Raw genomic sequence first — 21,623 nt, 5'->3', positions numbered from 1 at the left:
CAGAAACTAAAAATAAATATAGCTTGTGGCGAGGTTGGTCAATCAGCTCCTGTTACGAGGATGAAGACCTTTTAAGCTCAAAAATTATTTAGGAAAATTACTCATGCTGGGACTGATATGGTGTGCAATAAATAGAAACTTGGAGCTCCTGTGACAGCTGTTCCTAGATGGCTGCATTGTTAGTGCTTAGCTCAAGTAACCAACCAGCACGGCAGGCTTACAGTCCCACGTATTACTCTATGAAGAGTTATGTTGCGCTCTAACATTTAATTCCGATTGCATTTGAATGCAGACATGCTATTGCATAGCCAAAATGCTAAAGAATGGTTTATACAAGGTGTGCTCCGATCAATCGGCCACCGATCAGCATCGGACGATTTCTGTGAAAAAGCACTGGACACTTGTCCGTGCGTGCGTGGCAGTCGGAGGTCTAAGGCAGACAGCCCGAAAAGTGGTTGGATTTGTCCGACGGGTTTGCCTGGGGTTCCTGCTCTCTCGTCCAAATTCTGCTTAAAGAAGGCGTCTGATCCACTAAGTTTCACGAGTAATTTAGAAAAAGTAAGTCAAATATGTTTTTGTCGATATGTTTTATGGATTCCAGGTAGCCCCCCACGACCACATGAGGGGCCTGCAAGCCTGCTTTTCATTCAGGTTTTCAGTTAATAATGTTAGAACACTAGAAGGATGCATTCTGAAATACAAAATGTGAGTTGTGGATACCAGCATTTTGTTAATGTTCTGATAAAACAAGCATATTTGGGTTGACATAAGCTACAAAAATAAATGTTACAAAAATGAGTAGCTCTTGGCCATTTGCATTTTGTAAAAGTAGCTCTCACAAGAAAAAATGTTGGTGACCCCTGATATAGCAAAAGAATTACACTCTATGTGATCGGTATTGGCCGATTTCACTCATAGATCGGTACCGGCAGCCTAAAACCCTGATCGGAGCATCCCTAGTTAATACCATACCACATGGCTACTAGGGGCTGTGAAAGACATGTGAAGGGATACTTCTCACTCGCACTGGGCCAGTTTTACTGCTAAGCCGCTAGTTTTTTCATCACGCTTTGAACCATGCGGCTTGTACAGTGCTGCGGCTAATTTATGTCTAAAACTACAGGTCCCATGATGCTTAGTGTGCAGTTCAGGAAGTAGTGGACGGTAATATCATGTTTTGAAGCCTTATGCAGCGATCGTGTTTTGATCTGCCTAATCTTATGTAAGATGGATCAAATGTAGAATTACTACAACTTCTCTTTGGACTGCTTGGACCGCCAACCGTCACTTTTGTCTGATTTAGTTTAAGTTGATTGGTCATGCCTGGAAAGTGGGCCGCATGGATGACGTCATATAAAGGTTGCTGTGATACTCTGTGCTCACATGTTGAGTTGAATGTTGAGCCAGCACGTCTGCTCCAAAAGAGTACAAGCTAGTGAGTTTTTGTCTGGTCAAAGTGTGACTTTAGAAGCCCTACACCTCGGACGCTACACTATCACCAACGGGTTTCAAAAGGTTGGACTACTGTTTAACTAACCATATTACACGCACTATTCGGCACTGTTTAAATAGCCATGTTACACGCACTGTTCTGTTTGTTTAATCTTAAGATAAAAAAAACTTTCTGTGTGACATCTTTCTGTGTATATTATCCCATGTTACGACTTGGATACCTGTGGCTTATAGACAGGAGCGGTCTACAGTCCGGAAATTGCGATTGTTTGGGACAATACAATCACAAGAGTCAAACTATCAGGACTTTGGGTATCAATTGTTGTTGAACACGGTACAGATTGGTGTGAGTGGCTGATTGGGCACAAGAAATATAATAACAAGCTGTGCATTTTGTTCTTTGACTGAGTTTAAATGCTTTGAGAAGTGGTAAAACATGTGTTTAATTTTGGGGGGATTGATGTATTTTTGCATAAATAGTGTCGAGTTGCCTTGCAGACAAAGTGTGACAACTTGATTCGCAGCCTTCTGACATGGTGAACATAAACAACTGCAAGACATTTCGTACCCTGACTTAGAAAATATACTACAGTTGTACTCAAAATTCTTCAACCCCCATTATGAGTTATGTTTATTTTAAAAATTGACAAACTTTAGGGCGAAAAGACCCAATTGCCCACTGACAATGTGTTGCGCCATTGTTCTCGCAGATTGCTGTTGTTTAAGCGTGGATACTATTAAGTACCAGAGAGAATTTTTTTTAAAGTTAAAATGTATTAAAAACAATTTCAAAACGGGAGGGCGATCGGAAAGAAGGGCAAAATCCAGTAGTTTCCTGGGGAAAACAGTGTTGACAGATATGTGTAAATCAGTGATTCTCAACTGGCAACCTTGCACTTATTCTGAAGGGGATTTTTTAAGCAGCAGGTTGTCGTCTATTAATACTCCTTAAGGTGGCGACAATGATCTGCAGCGCTACTTGAAACTACGTATACGGTGGAGCCCGTTTACGTCAACATCCCTCAGATTGGCTGACTCACATTGATATCAGCGGTCATCTACGTAATCGAAACTAGCCCTTGCTTGCGCATTTTCTTGTGACTTTGTCCAGAGACGTTAGGAGAAAGGGCGATAATGAAGGATATTTGAACCTACGGCAACTTGTTGACACGGTTTTCCTCCATTCGTGCAAAACTGAAATGGGTGCATTTTGTCAGTTGCAGAAAGAGGAATGAAGGAACAACTGAGAAGTCTACCACAAAAGACGAAAGGGGCTTTGGTCCTATGCTGAAGCTGTGAAGGTAAGTGGCTGCTCCTTTTTTTTTTGGACATAACATCAAGAAAGTGAAAGTTAAGTTTGTGTAGAAGTGAGAGTTAAAGGATCCCTGACATGATTCCTCAACTTTGCTTAAATGTTATAATTTGTTTGTAATTGTGTTCTACATTGTTCCATTTTTGAAAGCAAACAGTAAATTTGCAAAAATTACATTTACAGTTCATGGCGCCGCCCACCATGATGAACTAGCTCTTGCAGTTCAGCCTCATTTCCGGAAGAGACGTCATCAGGGTGACACCTCTGAGCTAAAGCAGAGTAAAGAAACGCTTCTCGAGGTAGATCGTCAACTTGGTTCAGTATATTTTCATCAAAATAGTAGTCATGCCAAAATGTTATGTCGCTGTCGGGTGTTCACAGTATCCGAGTGATACTGTAAGTTTACTTTCTTTTCCAAAAGAGGAATGTTTAAGACAACAATGGACAAAGCAACTGCACAGAACGAGAGACAGATGGACGCCCGCCACCAGTTCAGTTCTTTGCAGTGATCATTTCAATGGTGACTGCTCCGAAGGAACACCTTTACAAGAAGCATTTGGCTTGAAAGTAAATGCATTTTTTAAAAAGGATGTTATTCCGCCGGTACACAGGAAAAAACAAGAACAACCACTGCGTCAAAGTTGACACAAGAGAGAAAGTCATGTCTTGTTTACGTAACGTCTTCTAAATACTATTCCACAATAGCGACAAGGCTGTAAAGCAGTATACATCTTATACATGTTATACAAAGATCTTTTGACAGCGATATGTTTCTTCTCCAAAAGTTTCTTCCTCCTCGAAAATGTTCGCTATAATCACTGTAAACATCCTCTCTCGTACACCTCCACGTTTGTTCACCTGAGCCGTACTACCCCGATGGCGTCACTTCCGGAAATGAGGCTGAACTGTGATAGCTAGTTTGTCATGGGAGGCGCCATTAACTATAAATGTCATTTTTGCGAATATATTTAAAATCAAACAATGTAGAACATAATTCCAAACAATATATAACATACTTAAGCAAAGTTGATGAATCGTGTCAGGGACCCTTCAAGCTAGTCTCAGTGTCTCCCAGTGTTTTTCCATCAGTCATATGCACGTGTTGCGCAACTATGATTGTGCTATGTGGATCTTCTATGAGAAAATGCACTGAGCTACTAAACTGAATCTATAGGCGTGATAATAATATCTAACAAATAGAAATGAGCCCTTTGGGTCTCAAATTTTATGTCAACAAAAGCGGTACATCGACGTCGACTTCAGTGGGCACTTTTAGTAATAAGAAGACGACGATGGACCAGGACTTCAGACTGTGGATGAATAGACGCTACCTACCAGGCTGATGAAGATGAGGATGAGCTGGATGACATCTGTGTAAGCCACAGAGTAGAGCCCCCCCAGGAGCGTGTAGACAATGGCCACCACTGAGGAGATGATGATGGAGTAGACGTAAGAGAGGTCCAGGATCACACTCATAGTTCCACCTGGAACAACACAGCATCGCTGTCAGAACCGCAGGACTGATGGGGCAAACTTTTTAACAGTAAGTTGTCTAATGCACAGATATTTATTGCTGGAGATACATGCAACATTGTATTATCACAGGTTTAGGTGATTATTATTAGGTTCTCAATCTCTCGTTTGCTTTAAAATCTTTTCTCTCACACACAGACACACATATACATGCATCCACTTTTAAGAAGCTATGTATTTACGTTGCCCAGTTATTTATTCCATAATGCAGTATTACCTGAAAAAACAATGACGTGTGCATAGCAGTGCATGACTAGTCATCTACGTCAATAAAGTTACACTTGGGCAGCTTTAAACATCTTCAAAACATATTAAAGAGCTTAATGCAACACACTGACATAAAGTGATAACAGAACCATACAAAAAATGTTTAAAAAAAAAAAACAGAACAAAAGCAGCCTATTGATTGTGAGACTCCAAAAAATGTGTTCACCCTTTATAACAATTCAAGAAATGAAAAGAAAAACAAAGTGTGTTCAAGTAATGAAACAGCTGAAAGTGCAAGAAATTCAAATGAGTAAATGTAAACATGAATGGAAAAAAAAGACATCTTGTTACTCAAACAAGGCAAGCAAAACATCACTACCTTTACAGTCTCTTCTCCCACATTGCCAGGGTCCCCCCAGCCGCAGCCTGCAGCCACACCACAACAATGCCCTTAAACAGAGAAGTGTCAGATCTGCACCATCTATCGCCACTTACCACCCCTCTGACCTGCCGTGCCCACCCCCTAACTGACCCCAACACACGTTTCCCCAGCCCACTTTTCTACCTTTTGTGTTGAATGAGATACTTAAGTTTCCCCCCCCCCCCCCCCCCCCCCCCATTGAATGCATTAGTGATATTAGTCTATTAGTTTGTACACACCTAGAGTAACCCGTGACCTACTAACCTTTGCATAACTTTGACTGTAGTCATCAACGGTCTGTTCACACTTGGCACTAAAATGCCAAAATGTGCTAGGTGAGCCCAACATAGTGGTGTTAAAGCACAAGACACGGTGTACACCACGTTCACATGTGGCGAGTGACATAAGCATATACCAGTGACGTGCGGTCAGGGGAGGCTGCTGAAAAATGCAAAAATTAATAATAAGAAAATAAATATGAATATTTGTCCATTGAACTCTATTATTCATGTATTTTCTGTATGATTCCAATCGTTTTAAACATTTTCTTAAATAACAATTGCTGACTTTGCAGATTTCCTGATCACATACAGGAAAGAAAGAAGCAACCTAAGGTGAGGCCACCATGAGCGTGGCTTCTCGGCACACGGAGTCGTCTCATGGCGCCTGCTGGTTTGTGTTTGTCAGCCTGTGGCCGACAATGTAATGTTGCAGAAACGTTTACTATACCACCATGTGTGACGTCATTATTCTTGCTAGTCAGACAATAAAACACATAGAAATGTCACACGGGAAGCACTTGCAGTACTGCTGCATCCTGGAAGGTGCTTGTCAAAAAATCAAATGCATTCAATATATTTTTACGCTCTGTTGAATGTGTGAACGAATTTGACCAAGAGGGAGGATTACATACCCAAGCTCACCAGGAGGTGATCAGACCTTTACAACAAAGTATCAGAGGAAAGGCTGCAGGTACTTCATATACAGATAAAAGGTAAGAACACACATTTTTTTAGTTTATAAAATAAAAAAATACATGGGTTTTAGAAGTATCTGAAAACATACCAAACTAACCAAAGTGACATATTCTCTTTTTTTGGTTATCCTCTTAATGAGCAACCTGTAGTAACATTAAAAAAAACCTCCAAAGGAGTCAGTGCCTCACCAGCCGTGAACCTCACTGCACGTCACTGGCATATACTGAATAAAACCTTGGATGACAAATCTACAAAATGCCACTGTCGTCCTCCTGTCACATTGGTTGAAACCGTTGTCTAACGTGATGTTCCTCGGTACAGGTGGATATTACCTTGTGAATTACCTTGAAAACAAAGCAGTCACAGTCTGTCTGTGAATATTTCACAGATAATATATATTGTATTCTCAGGGCATTCAAATCGGCGGTGACTGGACTGTTCAGGTTGTTTTAGAAGATGTTTCGCCTCTCATCCAAGCAGGCTCATCAGTTCGCGCTCAATGACTAGAGAGGACAGCTCTAGTCTGAGAGGACAGTGCAGCATCCAGGTATTTATCACTAAGGTAGAGGCGGACCCCCAACCGAGACTGGCTTCACTCTTTTGTGGTGCAAATCGACAGTTGTTAAGATAGAGCGGAATGAACCTTGTTGGCATTCCATTCAGCTGTGTGGCGTGTTACATATTAAATGTTCAACGAGTGAGTCTTTTAGGAAGGGATGGAAGGACAGCATCGTATGTTGGGGAGACAAAGGTTGGTACACCCCAAAGACCGGACATCCACTGAGCTGGCGCATATCACAACACGGACGAGCTAACGGTCAGGTCAGGACTCAGCTGTCTACCTGCACTTCAAAGAAATGTAAATACCTGGAAATAAAAGCTGAAGCGTTGCTCTCTGGTGTCATATTTTGGTCTACAGCACAAATAAAATAATTGACTTCACTGCGCCAATACTTCTGGAGGGCACGCTACGTATTCTTGACAGATCAGATGGATGGCTTGAGAGGATTGAAGGAAGTCAAGATGCAGCCACTTTTGGTTAGACTGAATGGAATACCAACGAGGGTGAGTCCACCCAAACAACTGTCATTGGCTGGTTCCGCTGTAGCTTAATGATTGTCATTTCACACCACATAAGAGTGAAACCATTCTTGGTTGTGTGGGTTGGCTCTACCTTCGAGAATAAATCCTTGGATCCCGCAGCATTCCCTCAGACTAGAGCTGTCCTATCTAGTACAGCCTGCTCGGATGAGAGGCGAAAGCGTCTTCTAAGACATCACGAACAGTCCAGTTGCCATGGCTTCAATGCCCTGACAATTCTTGTCTTATATTATCAATTTGATTTCAATTTTTTTTTTCTCTTTCATGAAAAACAGGGCTAGTTTTTCCTTGACGGATTCACATTACACTTGCTTGTGCTTGTGTTTCATGTTTTTGTGTATGTATCTGTGCGTTATAATGATGCGTAACGTTTCTTCAACAAAAGTCTCTGCTTAAATTTGAAGTTGTAAGATGTCAGTTTGTCACCGAAAGCAGGGTTGTCCAAACTTTTTCCAGTGGCTAGTGAAACATGAAAAGATGCAAGGGCCACTCGTTATTTTAAATGTTGATATGCTAAAATGTTATATAAGAAGAAAAACTTCATCTCAGCTTTATGGTATGGGTGAAAATGCATGTATGAACTTCAGTCTTTGCAATTTTTTCCCCCCGTTTTTGCTGTTGTTTTTAGGGCCCTATGATTTCCACGTTACCAGAATCGCGGACGGAATCGCCGAATTGGCCAATAAAAAGTGAATTTGCTGTTAAACGCAGTATCTCACGGAAATTGGTATCATGTGAATGAAATGCTGTCATCGTGAGGAGAAGGAACGTTTGCCTGGGGAAGTATTTCCCCGGCGGACCGCTCAATTGTGGCGAATCCAAGCCCTCCCGAACTAAACTTGTCAAAATGGCAAACTGGAACACAAACGAAGGTTGGTGGAAAGTCCTCTAACGGCGCATGAATGGAAGCTAGTGGGGTTAGCTTAGTTTAGCAGAGCATGCTAGTGCGGCTGTGTGTGTGCAACTCAGGCTGGAAGAGTGTATTTTCACCGTGTTGTGTTTTACTGCTTTAATGTCAGCGAGCGTTTTACAAAGCCCGCTGACGTTGTTCAAGTTCTGAGTGCAAAAAGGCACGTTTATTCTTGCTCACAGCTCGTCTTAATCATCTTAATATCAACGGACATTCTCAACACACACAGAACACACTTCCAGCTTTCAAAACAAGAGCGCCGTTTGCCACATCTTGTCTGCTTGTGTAAAATAAAATAACATTGTCCTAAAAATGATCTTACATTAATAACGCAATTGGAATTGCATCGGGGACTACACCTTCCTTAATTCCTTTGTTGAAGATTTTGTCGCAATGTGTGACATCCCATTAGAAAAGTTACTGGCCATTTGTCAATTCCTGGCCAAAATTGACCTAATTTTCCAAAAATGATTGATTTTGTTTAGTTAGTTTCTCATATGAAGACTTTACAAAAAAAACAAAAACATCTTTTTCTTAACATTTCAATATTTCTTAATATTACAAGTTTATTCTCGTAAAATGGCGACCTTTTTTGTCGTTCGAACGCAGCTTTGTTCCCATAATTTACTTTATTCTGGTAAAATGACCACTGCTTTTTTTTGTCATTTCTGCTGTTGTTTTTTTTTTTTTTTTAATTTTCCAACAGTTTCAACTTTCTTCCTGTGAATTTTCTTCTCCTAATATTTTGACTTTATTCCCATATTTTTATAAACTTTTCCTCAACAGAAGTAACAAAAAACTTAATTCTTTGTTTTGTTTGTTTCTTATATTACGATAAAAAAAATACATTTTTCTTTATTATTTTAACATTATGCTACTAAAGACAATATTTTTACATATAATGTATTATTTTTCTGCATTTTTTTTCCATTTCTATTTTTTTTTATTTCAAATATTTCCACTTTCTTCTTGTCAATGTTCTTCTCGTAATATTATGACTTTATTTCCGTAATGTATTGACTTTTTATTCCTGGATCTTGACATTTTTCCAAAATGACAACTTCATTCTTTGTTTTTTTGTTTCTTATAATATTACGACTTTAGAAGAAATGTTCTTCACAAAATTAGGATTTTATTTCCATAATATTTTGACTTTATTCTCGTAACTTTCTAACTTTTTCTCGCAACCTAATTTTCCAAAAATTACAGCGTTATGCTTCATTTTGTTTTTCATAACACTGTATTACGACTTTTAAAAAATGTTTCAACTTTATGCTACTAAAATGTCGTTATTGTCATAAAATGATGACTTTTTCCTTGTTAAATGACATCTCTTTTCCTTTTCTCTTAATATTTTCATTTTATTATTGTAAAATTACTGCTGATTTTTTTCATTTTAGCTGCATATTTTTTATTATTACATTTTTTTTTTAATTATTTTTTTTTATTATTATTTTTACCGTCCTTTGGACACCCCTGACTTAAAGTTCGGTTGGGCCATGACATAACATTGACTGCATCATGAAGAATTCCTGGTTGGCGTGCTTTCCAGTTTTAGAACCAGATCTCTTATCTCTTGTGTGCTGAGCTGTGCCCTTTGCCACTGTGCTAAATTTAGGATTAAAAAAAAAAAGCTGGAATGAGATTCAGGGGCCCCTTTGGCTGCACGGAGAGGACGAGAGTAGACCAGATAGAGCTGCTTAAATACCCCCATGTTGTTTTTAGATCTTCTGCCTGCCCAGATACACGGCCCAGTGTGTGAAGAAACACACGCACGTATGCATGGACACACGCGCGCGCACAAACATACACCGCTTTCAGCATATTTGCCCTGTCCCGCTGACACTATATGGTCCTGACAGTAAGTGAAATTCAGTCTCACCCTACACGCACACGCACACACACACACACCAATAAAGGTAAGTGTATAGAACAGATAAACAGTTTCACAAGCAACAGCACCCATGTGGGCTAAAATCTGAACATACTCTCAGTCTAGCGCATCAAATGTGTGTCTGTGTGTGTGTTTGTGTCATGCTAGGTACACAGTAGGGATGCGTGGCTGTCCTACAAACGTTTTACTGAGGAGTGAGGCCCCCGCACCCTATGCTAAATTGGTTTAATAGGTTTGGACAAAAGTATCTCAGGAACATTCCTGTCTCCTCGCCATTCCTTTTGTGGTGTGCTAGCACAGCTTATACTGTAGTGCTACCGTGGTGACTCAAACACACATTTGACATGTCAACATATTACACACACATGATGTTACGTAAAGGCAGGTATCATTGAACCAGTCAGTCGGAGAATAGAAAAAAAGTCTCTCATCATATCGACAACCTGATTTTGAACAATCGATCACCTTTCACAATCAACAGGCTGCTACCACTGGAAAAAGAAGACAGCGTTAAAACACACACACAAAAAACATGATGAACGACCGCAAGCAAGCACATTCAAACTGCACGGCACTTGCACGCCAACGCCCACACACACGCAGCAACATATCGCACACACAAATAATACGGCAGCAATTATGCAAAGACAGGAACATCACAATCACATGTCACACCCAGGAAGTAAACAATTCGCCTCGATGCAACTGAAGTCATGACATACTACAAATATTCATTAAAAAAACAGTCAGTGCTCACGCTGCTCCTCAAAAGTTTGCAATCGCTCATAAAAAAACGACGGGCTTGTTTTAGGAATCAAAACCCCGCTTCAAATTTTCGTGACTTCACTCTGTCATGGTTTTTCAACAATGTATCACTGAATAAATCATCGCTGTTTTGTGGTTGAATACGGCCTATTATTAGTCAAAAAATATGCATATGTAAACAAATATGACTTATCTTTTGCCTGAATAAAGCATTATAAGGCATTCAGAAGACATTCAAAGACATGATGTGTAGTATTCTACACTGGTCACTAGGTGTCAGTAACGTTACACTGATGAGGCAATAGCCACTGCAGGAAGTACTGTACAGAAGCCAGAAGTTGAAAAAAAGGAACAAAGAACTCTCCCAATGCTAACATCTCCTTCATATATGCGAGGATGGAGGCTGCAGGCGTGGTTTCACTACCTGCACTTAGCCAGCAGTGTCCAACGGTAACCACAAAACTCTGGTCGGAACTTTGCTTGGCTTCCAGGCGCTGTACACACGAGAACGTTCATGGGTTTTTTTGGCGGGTTGAAAAAATTTGCATCCACACTGTGCTGGATTTGTAAATAGTTGCATCCGGATGGGAACAGATCACCGAAAAGGGTGTAATACACCAGGCACACCTGCGTGTGGTGTTGTAAACAGACACGCAGACGGAACCATGTGACACACCAAACTATAGAAGAAGAAAGAACGTATACGAGTAAGTCCTTCGTCTTCTGCTTTCTAAGGCTTGTCTAGACTTACGATGGAGTGGAATTACTTCTACGTGTCATTTTGGAGTATAAGACAACAAAATATCAGGAGAACATCAACTGGGGCGAGTCATGTCCGTCAAAATATTCAGATATTATGTTGGCTTGTTGTCAAAGCTCACTTCTGGTCAGGTGACGGGTTGGTGACATCGTTGTTTTTGTTGTCTACACGGAAACGACAAACCGGTGTTTTCAGATTTTCCCACTCTGAAAGCCATTTTCAAAAAATACTGTTTCAGGGCACCCAGAACGCCGTTTCTGTGTGGATGAAAGGCTAAAACGATAAAGTACTTTGCCCCTTTAGACGTACAGTAGAAGCAGCTTGGTACCACAGAGCTGTGCCCAGTGGATATCAAAATGGAGCACAAAATGTATCATTTTGCGTACAAACATATAAACACACAGTACATGTGTGTGCCACAATTTATCGCTGTTAATTGGGTCCAGACCCGACTGTGATGTGTGAATTTCTGCAAAGTAGGATTCCTTATTTATAAATAGAGTATTTTCATTGATAGCGCGTAGAAAACCTGTTTATGACCTTCTAAATACATTTTCCCTCCATCCTCGCAGAAGATCGCGATTGTGCGAAAATGCAAGATGGACTTGTTAAGATGCACCCGTAAATAACAGTTTTACTGCTAAACAATTACCGCTACTTTTCTTTTCTAAACAAGGAATTTTCCAAGTGATCCCACACTTTTGAGGAGTATATGCTTGGTGTCAACATTTTCATTTATTTCAATTTAAGCCTAAGAAATTGTAAGTGTCTTGAAAGTCTCTTTAGACCTCTAGAGCATGAACACAGGCCTTGACCTTGATTGATATTTTGGGGGACCCCATCCCCTACCAGCGCCATAGGACTTAACAAGTTAACATGCAAGCATAAATAGATAAATCATTCTTGAGCCGTGTCTGCAACACATGCAGAAATAAACACCAGATCCGCCATGCAAGTGATATTCCGTATTGGTTCTGTGTCTTATCTCTGACACCAATCATCAATGGACGTCTGTTTTACTTCAGGGTTGTAAACATTGCATGCCCGGATAGGTTTATGTCTGCATGATGCACTCGCACATTCTAGTCCCAAACTGTTCTACAGCGTGGAGGAACTCACCCAGGCTGACGAGTGTGCGTGCCACCCACAGCACATCAGCGACCAGTGCCGGAAAGATCAGAGCACTGGCCAGCACGTTGCCATACTTCTTCTGGAAAGGGTCCATCATTGTCACATAGTTGTTCTCTCTCATGGGCTTTGCAAAGAAAAAGCCACCTGTGAAAAGGATGAAGAAAAAAGATGTTAGGTTTGAGAAAAGATCAGCCATCGACGGAACAGAAGACAGGAAAGAGGGGGTACAAGTGAACAAAGAACACTATCAGCTAAACACTTAACCAAGAACAGAGATCGGGGCCTTTGAGGTTTCCATTTGTTCAAACCCTCGTACGATGTCGGCCATTGTGACTTTTGCCACTTCAAATGTTTCTGAGCGAGTGTGATTGCAGGTCTCTCGGGTTCAAGTCATCACTTTGCACCTGTTGCCTCAAATTACCATCCTCAACTGATTTCTTGTGGACCTATTTTTAACATGAGGGACACTTTAATACGTTTACAGGGTTACTGATGTTGCGTCAGCGGCCAACATCAATTTAAAGTGCGCATGACACTAAAACACACATTCGTCTTGTTGTTTCTGCCGTGAAAAATAACATTGAAAGGCATTTTGTGTGCGCGAATGTTCCATCCCGTTCCATATTCTTCCGCTTATCCGGGTCTGGGTCGCGGGGGCAGCAGTCCTCCCAGGCCCTGGCCACCTCTTCCAGTTCCACAGGGAGGACCCCAGGGCATTCCCAGGCCAGCTGTGAGACATAATCCCTCCAGTGTGTCCTCAGGACCTTCTCCTGGCTGGGCATGCCCGGAACACCTCACCAGGGAGGCATCCGGACTAGATGCCTGATCCACCTAACTGGCTCCTCTTGATGTGAAGGAGCAGCGGCTCTACTCTTAGCGCCTCCCGGGTGACCAAGCTCCTCACCCAACAGTATCTCTTTGGGTGAGTCCAGCCACCCTACGGAAGAAACTCATTTCAGCCACTTCAGTCGCCAATTAACCCAAGGTGCATATTTTTGGATATGTGGGAGGAAACCGAAGTAGCCGGAGAAAACCCACGCAGGCACAGGGACAATATGCAAACTCCACACAGAGATGCCCGATAGCGATCTTCCAGATCTCCTGACTGTGTGGCCAACAGGCTAACCACTTGGCCACCGTGCGTCCCAGTGTTGAAAATTTCAGGATAAATACTAAGAAAGATTGAGCTTTGGGTCATGACTAAAATAACGACGTTGCGGATACAAGCGGCTGAAATGAGTTTCCCCCGTAAGGTAGCTGGACTCACCCTAAGAGATGAGAGCTCGGTCATCCGGGAGGGGCTCAGGGTAGAACCACTGCTTTTTCACATCGAGAGAAGCCAGTTGAGGTGGCTCAGGCATCTAGTCCGGATGCCTTCCCGGACGCCTTCCTGGTGCAGTGTTCTGGGCATGCCCAGCCGGGAGAAGGCCCCGGGGCAGACCTAGGACACGCTGGAGGGATTATGTCTCACAGCTGGCCTGGGAACGCCTCCCGGTGGAATTGGAAGAGGTGGCCGGAGACCGGGAAGTCTGGACTTCCCTACTGAAGTCCAGACTGAAGTCCCTACTGAGACTGCTGCCCCCGCGACCCGGACCCGGATAACGTGGAAGAAAATGGATGGTTGGATAATAACAAAGAGTCAAAGTTGGGGGTTAATGTCCAGTTCGGCCTGCAAAGTAGGCTTTGAGTTTTGGCCCCGTGTGCGATTGAGTTTGACACGCCGTCCATTTTCAATGCCGCTTATCCTCATTAGGGTTGCAGGGGCATGCTGGAGCCTATCCCAGCTGACTTCGGGCGACATGCAGGGTACACCCTTGACTGGTCGCCAGCCAATCGCAGGGCGACACTCCCGTCATACGGCCGTTCAGAGCTTCTGGAAGGAATTAACGACGCGAACCGAGGTTCCACAGTTTATGCATTTAGAAATGTTACGTTTTTCTTGGAAAACTATAAAAACGTGCTTTGTCTTAACATTTTTGGCTTTCTTTACATTAGTTCACACAGGGAAAACTGTATTCGGTTGGAGTTGGTTCCTGACCTACTGGAATTGCATTTCTCCGATGGCAGCTTAAAGAATGTTGACCAACTTAACATGAGAAGCCCGTCCTTCCAGCTCAAGTTACATTTACATAGGGTGTATTGTGGAGGTTACAGGACACCTCCTCCTGGCATTTCCTGCTGCTTGCTGGAGTCATCTGCAAATCTGTCATTCTTGCGTGCAACTATGCTGGTCTTTCGTTTGGTGTCGTTAGCAATCAAGTCACATCATTTATCACTGGAACGTCAAAGTTTTCAGTTCATTGCTTCAGGCTTGAAGGCGTACTTACCGAGGAAGAATGTAAGGACATATGGCACAGGCATGAGAGCCCAAACTGCTCCTAATGTTGGGTTGTACGTTGCTTCAGCAATACCGAGGATGAAGCCTCCTCCTACCCATGTGGCTGCAAAAACACGACACGTTTCTTCTTAATACAAGTCCGTTCTGACTTGATTTCTTCTGAAAGCGTCCAACATTTTACCTGTAAGAGTGAAGACGCCCACAAGCAAGTTGATGTTCCGTCCGGCCAGTAGTGTGATCTCCATTCCATCCCCCGTCCACTTTTTCTCCTCCTTCCTGGAGCGCATGGATGCCCAGATGCCCGTTCCCAGGATGAGCAGGTAGAACGCCGCCATCACCACCAGGCCCGGTATGTTCATCGTCATTGTTATCGATTGTTGTCGCTGTTGAACAGAAAAGGCGTTAAAACACACAAAACAGGAACACGCTGTGGGAGCCAACAACAAGATCAGGGGTGTTCAAACTTTTTCCACATGAAAGGACACAACTTTGTCACTTTTTATTTTGTAAAGCAACACATGTACAGTGGTGTGAAATGATCTTATCCTCTTAAAATCCCATCCATCCATTTTCCATGCTGCTTATCCTCACTAGGCTCGCGGGTGTATGCTGGAGCCTATCCCAGCTGACTTTTGGGTGGGAGGCGGGGTACACCCTGGACTGGTCGCCAGCCAATGGCAGGGCACATATAGACAAACAACCATTCCCGCTCACATTCATACCTATGGACAATTTAGAGTCACCAGTTAACCTATCATGCATGTTTTTGGATGTGGGAGGAACCCGGAGTACACGGAGGAAAAAGATGCCCAACGAAGATTCAAATCCAGATCTTCACAATCTCCTGACTGTGTGGCCAACATGCTAACCACGAGGCCACCGTGCGGCCCATCTCTTAAAATTACAGCTGTTTTTTTGCTTTTCTTGTACATTGTATTTTCATACTTATGACTTTGTTCCCATAATGGGTGGATTTTATTCTAATAACATTTTAAGCAACCTCATTTTAAAAAATGGCAGCTTAATTCATTGTTTTGTTTGTTGTTTGATCATAGAATGACTTATACAAATAACATCCTTTAATATTTTAACTTTTTGCAACTTAAATGACGTTATTTTTCCTCATAGTATTGTGACGTTATTCCCATAAATGTAACATTTTTTCTCATGAGATTACAACTTTTTTGTAATATTTTGATTTTATTCTTGTATTTTTTTATTTTTTTTGTTAAATTAAATTTTTTGAATGTGCCACAGGCCAATGAAAAAACTGCCGCGGCCTGCAAATTAAAACTCTATGCAACTAAAATGATTTTTCCTCATAATATCACAAGTTTATTCTTCTAAACTTGCGCTTTTTTCCCACATTAGAATACGCTGTTTTTCTCTTGACTTTATTCTCTTAAAATTACAGCTGTTTTTTTTCCATTTTTGCTGTTGTTTTTCCGTTTTCCTCTTGTAAATTTTATTCTTGTAATTATGACTTCATTCCGGTAACTAAAAACGACAACTTTATTGGTTGTTTTGTTTGTTTTTCATAATATTCCGACTTTTCATTTTCCCTCATAACATTGTAACGTTACCCTTGTCAAATTACAACTTTTTCTCGTGAGATTTTTCTCTTAATAGTTTCACTTTATTCTTGTAAAATGACTGCTGATTTGGAATTTTGTTTTTAGTTTTCTTTTTAAATTATATTTTCAGAATGTACCGTGAAAAACACAGCCGCCCCCGAGCCACACGGTGGGCACCCCTGAAGTAGCTAATGGCACATCACCAGATATAGCCAGTCAAAAAATGGGCAAAGGGGAAGTTGTGGGTTTTAGTTTGCGCGAATTCTAAAACCACGTGTAAAAATATATTCATGATGTAAAAGTAAGAGTTTGATACGAGCGAGGCAGAGGAGAAATACTATCCGCCTTCTTGGAGGGTGGAAAGACGAGAGGCAACGGCGGGAGAAACGGGGTAGCGGCGGTATCTTCATGACCTGGCAGACGGGCGTGCGTGGTGAGGCGAAGTTGAAAGCAGGACATGAAAAAGAAAACCCAACAAGGCCAAGGGTGTAGGTGACGGGCGGTCGAGGGAAAAGATTGAGAAGGCAAAAGGGGGTCTCACCGTGTGCGACCCCCACCCCAACACGCACATATGAGTGCATGCTCATGTATATGTATGGATTATTTTAAAAAAGAAAATGTTTGTCAAGGGAAGGGTCTGAAAAACACAAGCCGAGCTGAGTATGTATGTGCGTTTATGTGAAGGCATGGAAGGAATGGATGACGGGCTGGGACTGTTGCCAAAGTCAACAAATGCCTGAAAAGCTCACTCACATGGCTGGCGTGTGTTGCGTATGTGCGTGCGCCGTACAGGACCGCTCTTACCAGGCCAAACGTTCAATACTTCAGAACGGCAAAAGTGCATCTCTGTAGCGCCGCAGGTTGTAACGTCACGAAAACGGTATAGCGATGCATGAACCGTTACTTTATTAGTCCCTTCGATAAGCAAAAAATAACCTGCTATCACAAAACACAATAGAATTCCTCTCAGAAAGAACGCTAAAAGCCGTCAGCATGTCAGTATGTGGAATCAAATTATGGAACGGATTGCGTGAAGAACTCAATGCACTCAAATGAGCCATTTCGAAAAACAGCACAAGCAGTTGCTGTCTCCAACGTATCAGAAGGAAGAATCGCGCTATGTTAACCGCAGGTAAATATTACGCTGAGCCATATGACGACTGCACTTTATGCACTTTTTGCTCTGTGTTATGAGGCGTTCAGGTTCGCTCGTAATTGTGGGTGTTTTTCATTTTTATTCACGTACCCCCTACGACAATTGGCGTACCCCACTTTGGGAACCTAGCTAATATTCTATTGTTGCTTTAGCATTTCTTGTATTACAACGTTTCCTCGCTCCATTGCGGTTTGTTTCGCAGATTTTTTTTGTGCAATTTTAGTGCTTTTATTTTGTTTTGTTTGCAGCGTATGTACGCTGTTCCAGCCGAGCCTGGCCCTTAAAGGAGAATTGCATTGTGGAAAGTTGAGTGTTGTAGTTCTGTGCGTTAGCACAAGGTGGCGGTGTCTCTATTCTCTCTCTCTTCTGTCTGCACTGCCCATTGTCTTCTGCGTCCCGATTGGCTGTAGATGTTGTCAATCAATCTCTATTGTTGTGGTCATGGCTGGCAAACTAGCTAACCGGGTGAGCTGCTTGCTAACCGCCAATACTGAAAACAATAGAAGAAACAGAAGAAGCTAACCGCGTTTGACTCTGAACACTGCATGGTTGCAAGTACAAAACCCTCCAAGTCGACGAAACGTTCTGCACCCAAAAGGTAGAGGAAGCCAGCAATCACACCAAAGGTTGGACTTGTGGACATGCTGAAGGAAGGCAGAAGTTGCGCCATTACGGAATACTGGAAATTAATCTTCCAACCTACTAGGTTGATCATTAAAATTCAAACGAAGTTTTGAATTTTGAGAGTGTTTAAACAAGAGAGAAATGTGAGAAAATGTTAATGCCCGTCTGGAAAAGTGTAAAAAAATTTTGGTGAGGGGTTTTATATATAACATATATAATATAGGGGGTTTACATACAGTATAATAATTGTAAACGAATAAAGTTGGCTACTTCGCGGATTTCACTTATTGCGGGCTATTTTGGGAACCTATCCCCCGCGATAAACGAGGGAACATTGTATTCAATGCATTAGCAATTTGATGTGAAACAAAGGGGGGGTAGGATTGGATACTCCTTTTGTTGTTTCCATTAATCAGGTAATTCATTAGGCCTTCATTGGGCTTTTCCACACCACTGTACAAATACATACAGTAGATGTCAGAGAACAAATGTGAAAAAAACTTGACAACTGACAAGTTTTTACATTCTAAAAAAAGTTGCAGTAAAGCTAGTATTGGCACAAAAATAAAGTGGTGTGGAAAAGTGTCTGCCCCCTTCCTGATTTCTCTTTTTTTTTTTGCATGTTCGTCACACTTAAATGTTTCAGATCATGAAACAAATTTAAATATTAATGACAACACAACTGAACACACAAAGCAGTTTTTAAATGAAACTTAACTCGTTATTAAGGGAGAACAAAAATCCAAACCTACATGGCCCTGATCTATCAGTCTGGAAAATGTTATAAAGCCATTTCTAAAGCTGTGGGACCCCAGCAAACCACAGTGAGAGCCATTACCCACAAATGGTGAAAACAGTGGTGAACCAACCAAAATGACCCCAACAGCGCAGCGACAACTCATCCAAGAGGTCACAAAAGACCCCACAACAACATCCAAAGAACTGCAGGCCTCACTTGCCTCAGTTAAGGTCAGTGTTCATGACTCCACCATAAGAAAGACACTGGGCAAAAACGGCCTGCATGGCAGAGTTCCAAGACCACAACCACTGCTGAACAAAAACAACATTAAGGCTCGTCTCAATTTTGACAGAAAACATCTTGATGATCCCCAAGACCTTTGGGAAAATACTCGGTACGATACGGTGTGTGCCGCATTTCAGAAAAAGAATATCATGCCAACAGTAAAATATGGTGGTGGTAGTGTGATGGTCTGGGGCTGTTTTGCTGCTTCAGGACCTGGAAGACTTGCTGTGATAAATGGAACCATGAATTGTGCTGAAGGAGAATGTCCATCCATCTGTTGGTGACCTCAAGCTGAAACCAACCTGGGTTCTGCAGCAGGACAATGATCCAAAACACACCAGCAAGTCCACCTCTGAATGGATGAAGACTTTGGAGTGGCCTAGTCCAAGTCCTGACCTGAATCCTATTGAGATGCTGTGGCATGACCTTAAAAAGGCGCTTCATGCTGGAAAAGCCTCCAATGTGGCTGAATGACAACAATTCTGCAAAGATGAGTGGGCCAAAATTCCTCCCCAGCGCTGTAAGAGACTCATTGCAAGTTATCACGAACGCTTGATTGCAGTTGTTGCTGCTAAGGGGGGCCCAACCACTTATTAGGTTTAGGGGAAAATGACTTTTTCCACACAGGGCCATGTAGCTTTGGACTTTTTTCTCCCTTAATAATAAAAAGTTTTATTTCAAAACTGCATTTTATGTTCAGTTGTGTTGTCCTTGACTAATATTTAAATTTGTTTGATGATCTGAAACATTTCAGTGTGACAAACATGCAAAAAAAAAAAGAAATCAGGACTTTTCCACACCACGGTACACCCTAGAATAACTAATGGTATACAGGCTGAGACATAAAGCACAGCAGAAACAAGTGACGTCTGGAATGAGTCCAGGACTATAAAATGCACATGGAGAGGTACATAATGGCAGGGGGGTATAGCAGAATCCCCTGGAGGCTGCTGGTATTTTTCATCAGCTTGTGAAACAGCGCGTTCAGAAGGATATGAAAAGTGACACTGTCTCAGTCGGTGATATGTTTGGCCTTCTGTCAGACTCATTTTTAATCCAACTTATTTTTTACATTTGGCATTTGCCCAACGTGACTCAACTCTAGTGCAACCTTGCAATCTGTGTACATTTAGTTGCTTGCAGTTGGCCTGGCCCGGACTATTTCTTGTACGCACGCAAGAGATTTCACGTCGGAGTGTGGCCGGGATTCCTCCATCAGGATGGAGACCTGGCCAGTGATTGTGCATCGTCTGCCATTCCCCGGCGAGGCAGGATATACTCACGTTACGCTCTTCTGGAAACGCAATATGTGACAAATGCATTGCCTTGAACATCTCAACCGATTCAGTCACATTTAATCTGGCGCTCTACATGCTAAATTCTCTTTCATCTGTAGGTCGGGTCTGTATTAAAGGTCTGGATGCAATATAAGTTGGGTTACTCCAAATGCATGCATCCTTCTGAGGATGTCTGAAAGGATGCCAAGTTAATCTTTAGCACATATGTGCTGCAGACGGCTCCTAGCCAAACTGGGTTCAGTATATGTGAATGTTGGATCCTAGGGAGCATTCATCAGATTTTATGGGGGGAGGGTTTGCCTAAATGAAGCATTGTCAAGCATAAAAATGGCTAAACAAAGTAAAATATGAATATATGGCATCCAGGAGACACAATATTGTTACAATATAACGTTACGCCAATGAGACGATAGCCACCGCAGGAAGTGCTGTACAGAACAGGAAGTAAAAAAAAGGAACAAGAACAAGGATACCGCAGAATACGAACGTGTGAGTCTATATTATGTCTTATTTTGTCTATGTTGGATAAAGCGAGTGGAAAGGTGTCTATCGGGGTGTTATTTCATGTCTAGAGGGCTTTAGTCATGTTAAAAACCTTATTTATAAGGTTGATACGTAGTACGGTGCCGAACCTTGGTTAGCGTCACTAATTCGTACCGACTGAGCGAAACGGATGCTAACCCGATCAAATGTTCCCATAACAAATTATGTAAATCCAATTCACCCGTTCAAAATAAGGAAGTTTTTATCATTTTTCAATTATAGTTACGTGCAGGAAACAATGGCAAATGCATATAATCACATGTAAATGATAAATGAAAGGAGTAAATTAACATTTAATGTTACTTACCTTCACTGACAGGACTGAAAGCAGGAAGGTGGTGGTGGCTAACGTGAGCATATTAGCATTCTTTGTGATTTTCATGAATATGAACTTAAGCAGACACTTAGCGCTATCATGCTAGGTGTTAGCATGCTAACAATTATACCAACATTTTTCGTATTTTCAGAGGTAGGCACTTACACAAACACTGAGCACTACTATCTAAGGTGTTAGCAAGCTAATGTTAGCATTGTTAACATTCTTTAAGTCATTCAAAACCTTGCATGGTATGTTTTCATGGTCGGGGAATCTAAATATGTAGA

The 21,623-nt window shown here is 41.8% G+C and overlaps 1 protein-coding gene across 2 annotated transcripts in view; it reads right to left on the bottom strand.

The window, feature by feature from the left end:
* The window catches only part of LOC129183166 (high affinity choline transporter 1-like), a 34,185-nt gene that overhangs the window by 7,308 nt on the left and 5,254 nt on the right, over positions 1 to 21,623 (bottom strand). For both annotated transcript variants that reach the window (XM_054780095.1, XM_054780096.1), the window contains exons 2-5: positions 14,983 to 15,184; positions 14,791 to 14,904; positions 12,452 to 12,607; positions 4,100 to 4,248 (exon numbers count right to left, since the gene is read on the bottom strand). In XM_054780095.1, coding sequence (XP_054636070.1) covers positions 4,100 to 4,248; positions 12,452 to 12,607; positions 14,791 to 14,904; positions 14,983 to 15,166 — 603 coding nt within the window. In that variant the 5' untranslated portion in view covers positions 15,167 to 15,184. The remainder of the gene's footprint in view (positions 1 to 4,099; positions 4,249 to 12,451; positions 12,608 to 14,790; positions 14,905 to 14,982; positions 15,185 to 21,623) is intronic.

The sequence above is a fragment of the Dunckerocampus dactyliophorus genome, chromosome 6 (assembly GCF_027744805.1).
Source record: "Dunckerocampus dactyliophorus isolate RoL2022-P2 chromosome 6, RoL_Ddac_1.1, whole genome shotgun sequence".
Lineage (NCBI taxonomy): Eukaryota > Metazoa > Chordata > Actinopteri > Syngnathiformes > Syngnathidae > Dunckerocampus > Dunckerocampus dactyliophorus.
Note: the sequence above shows the minus strand (reverse complement) of the source record. Positions and strands in the feature narration are given on the sequence as shown.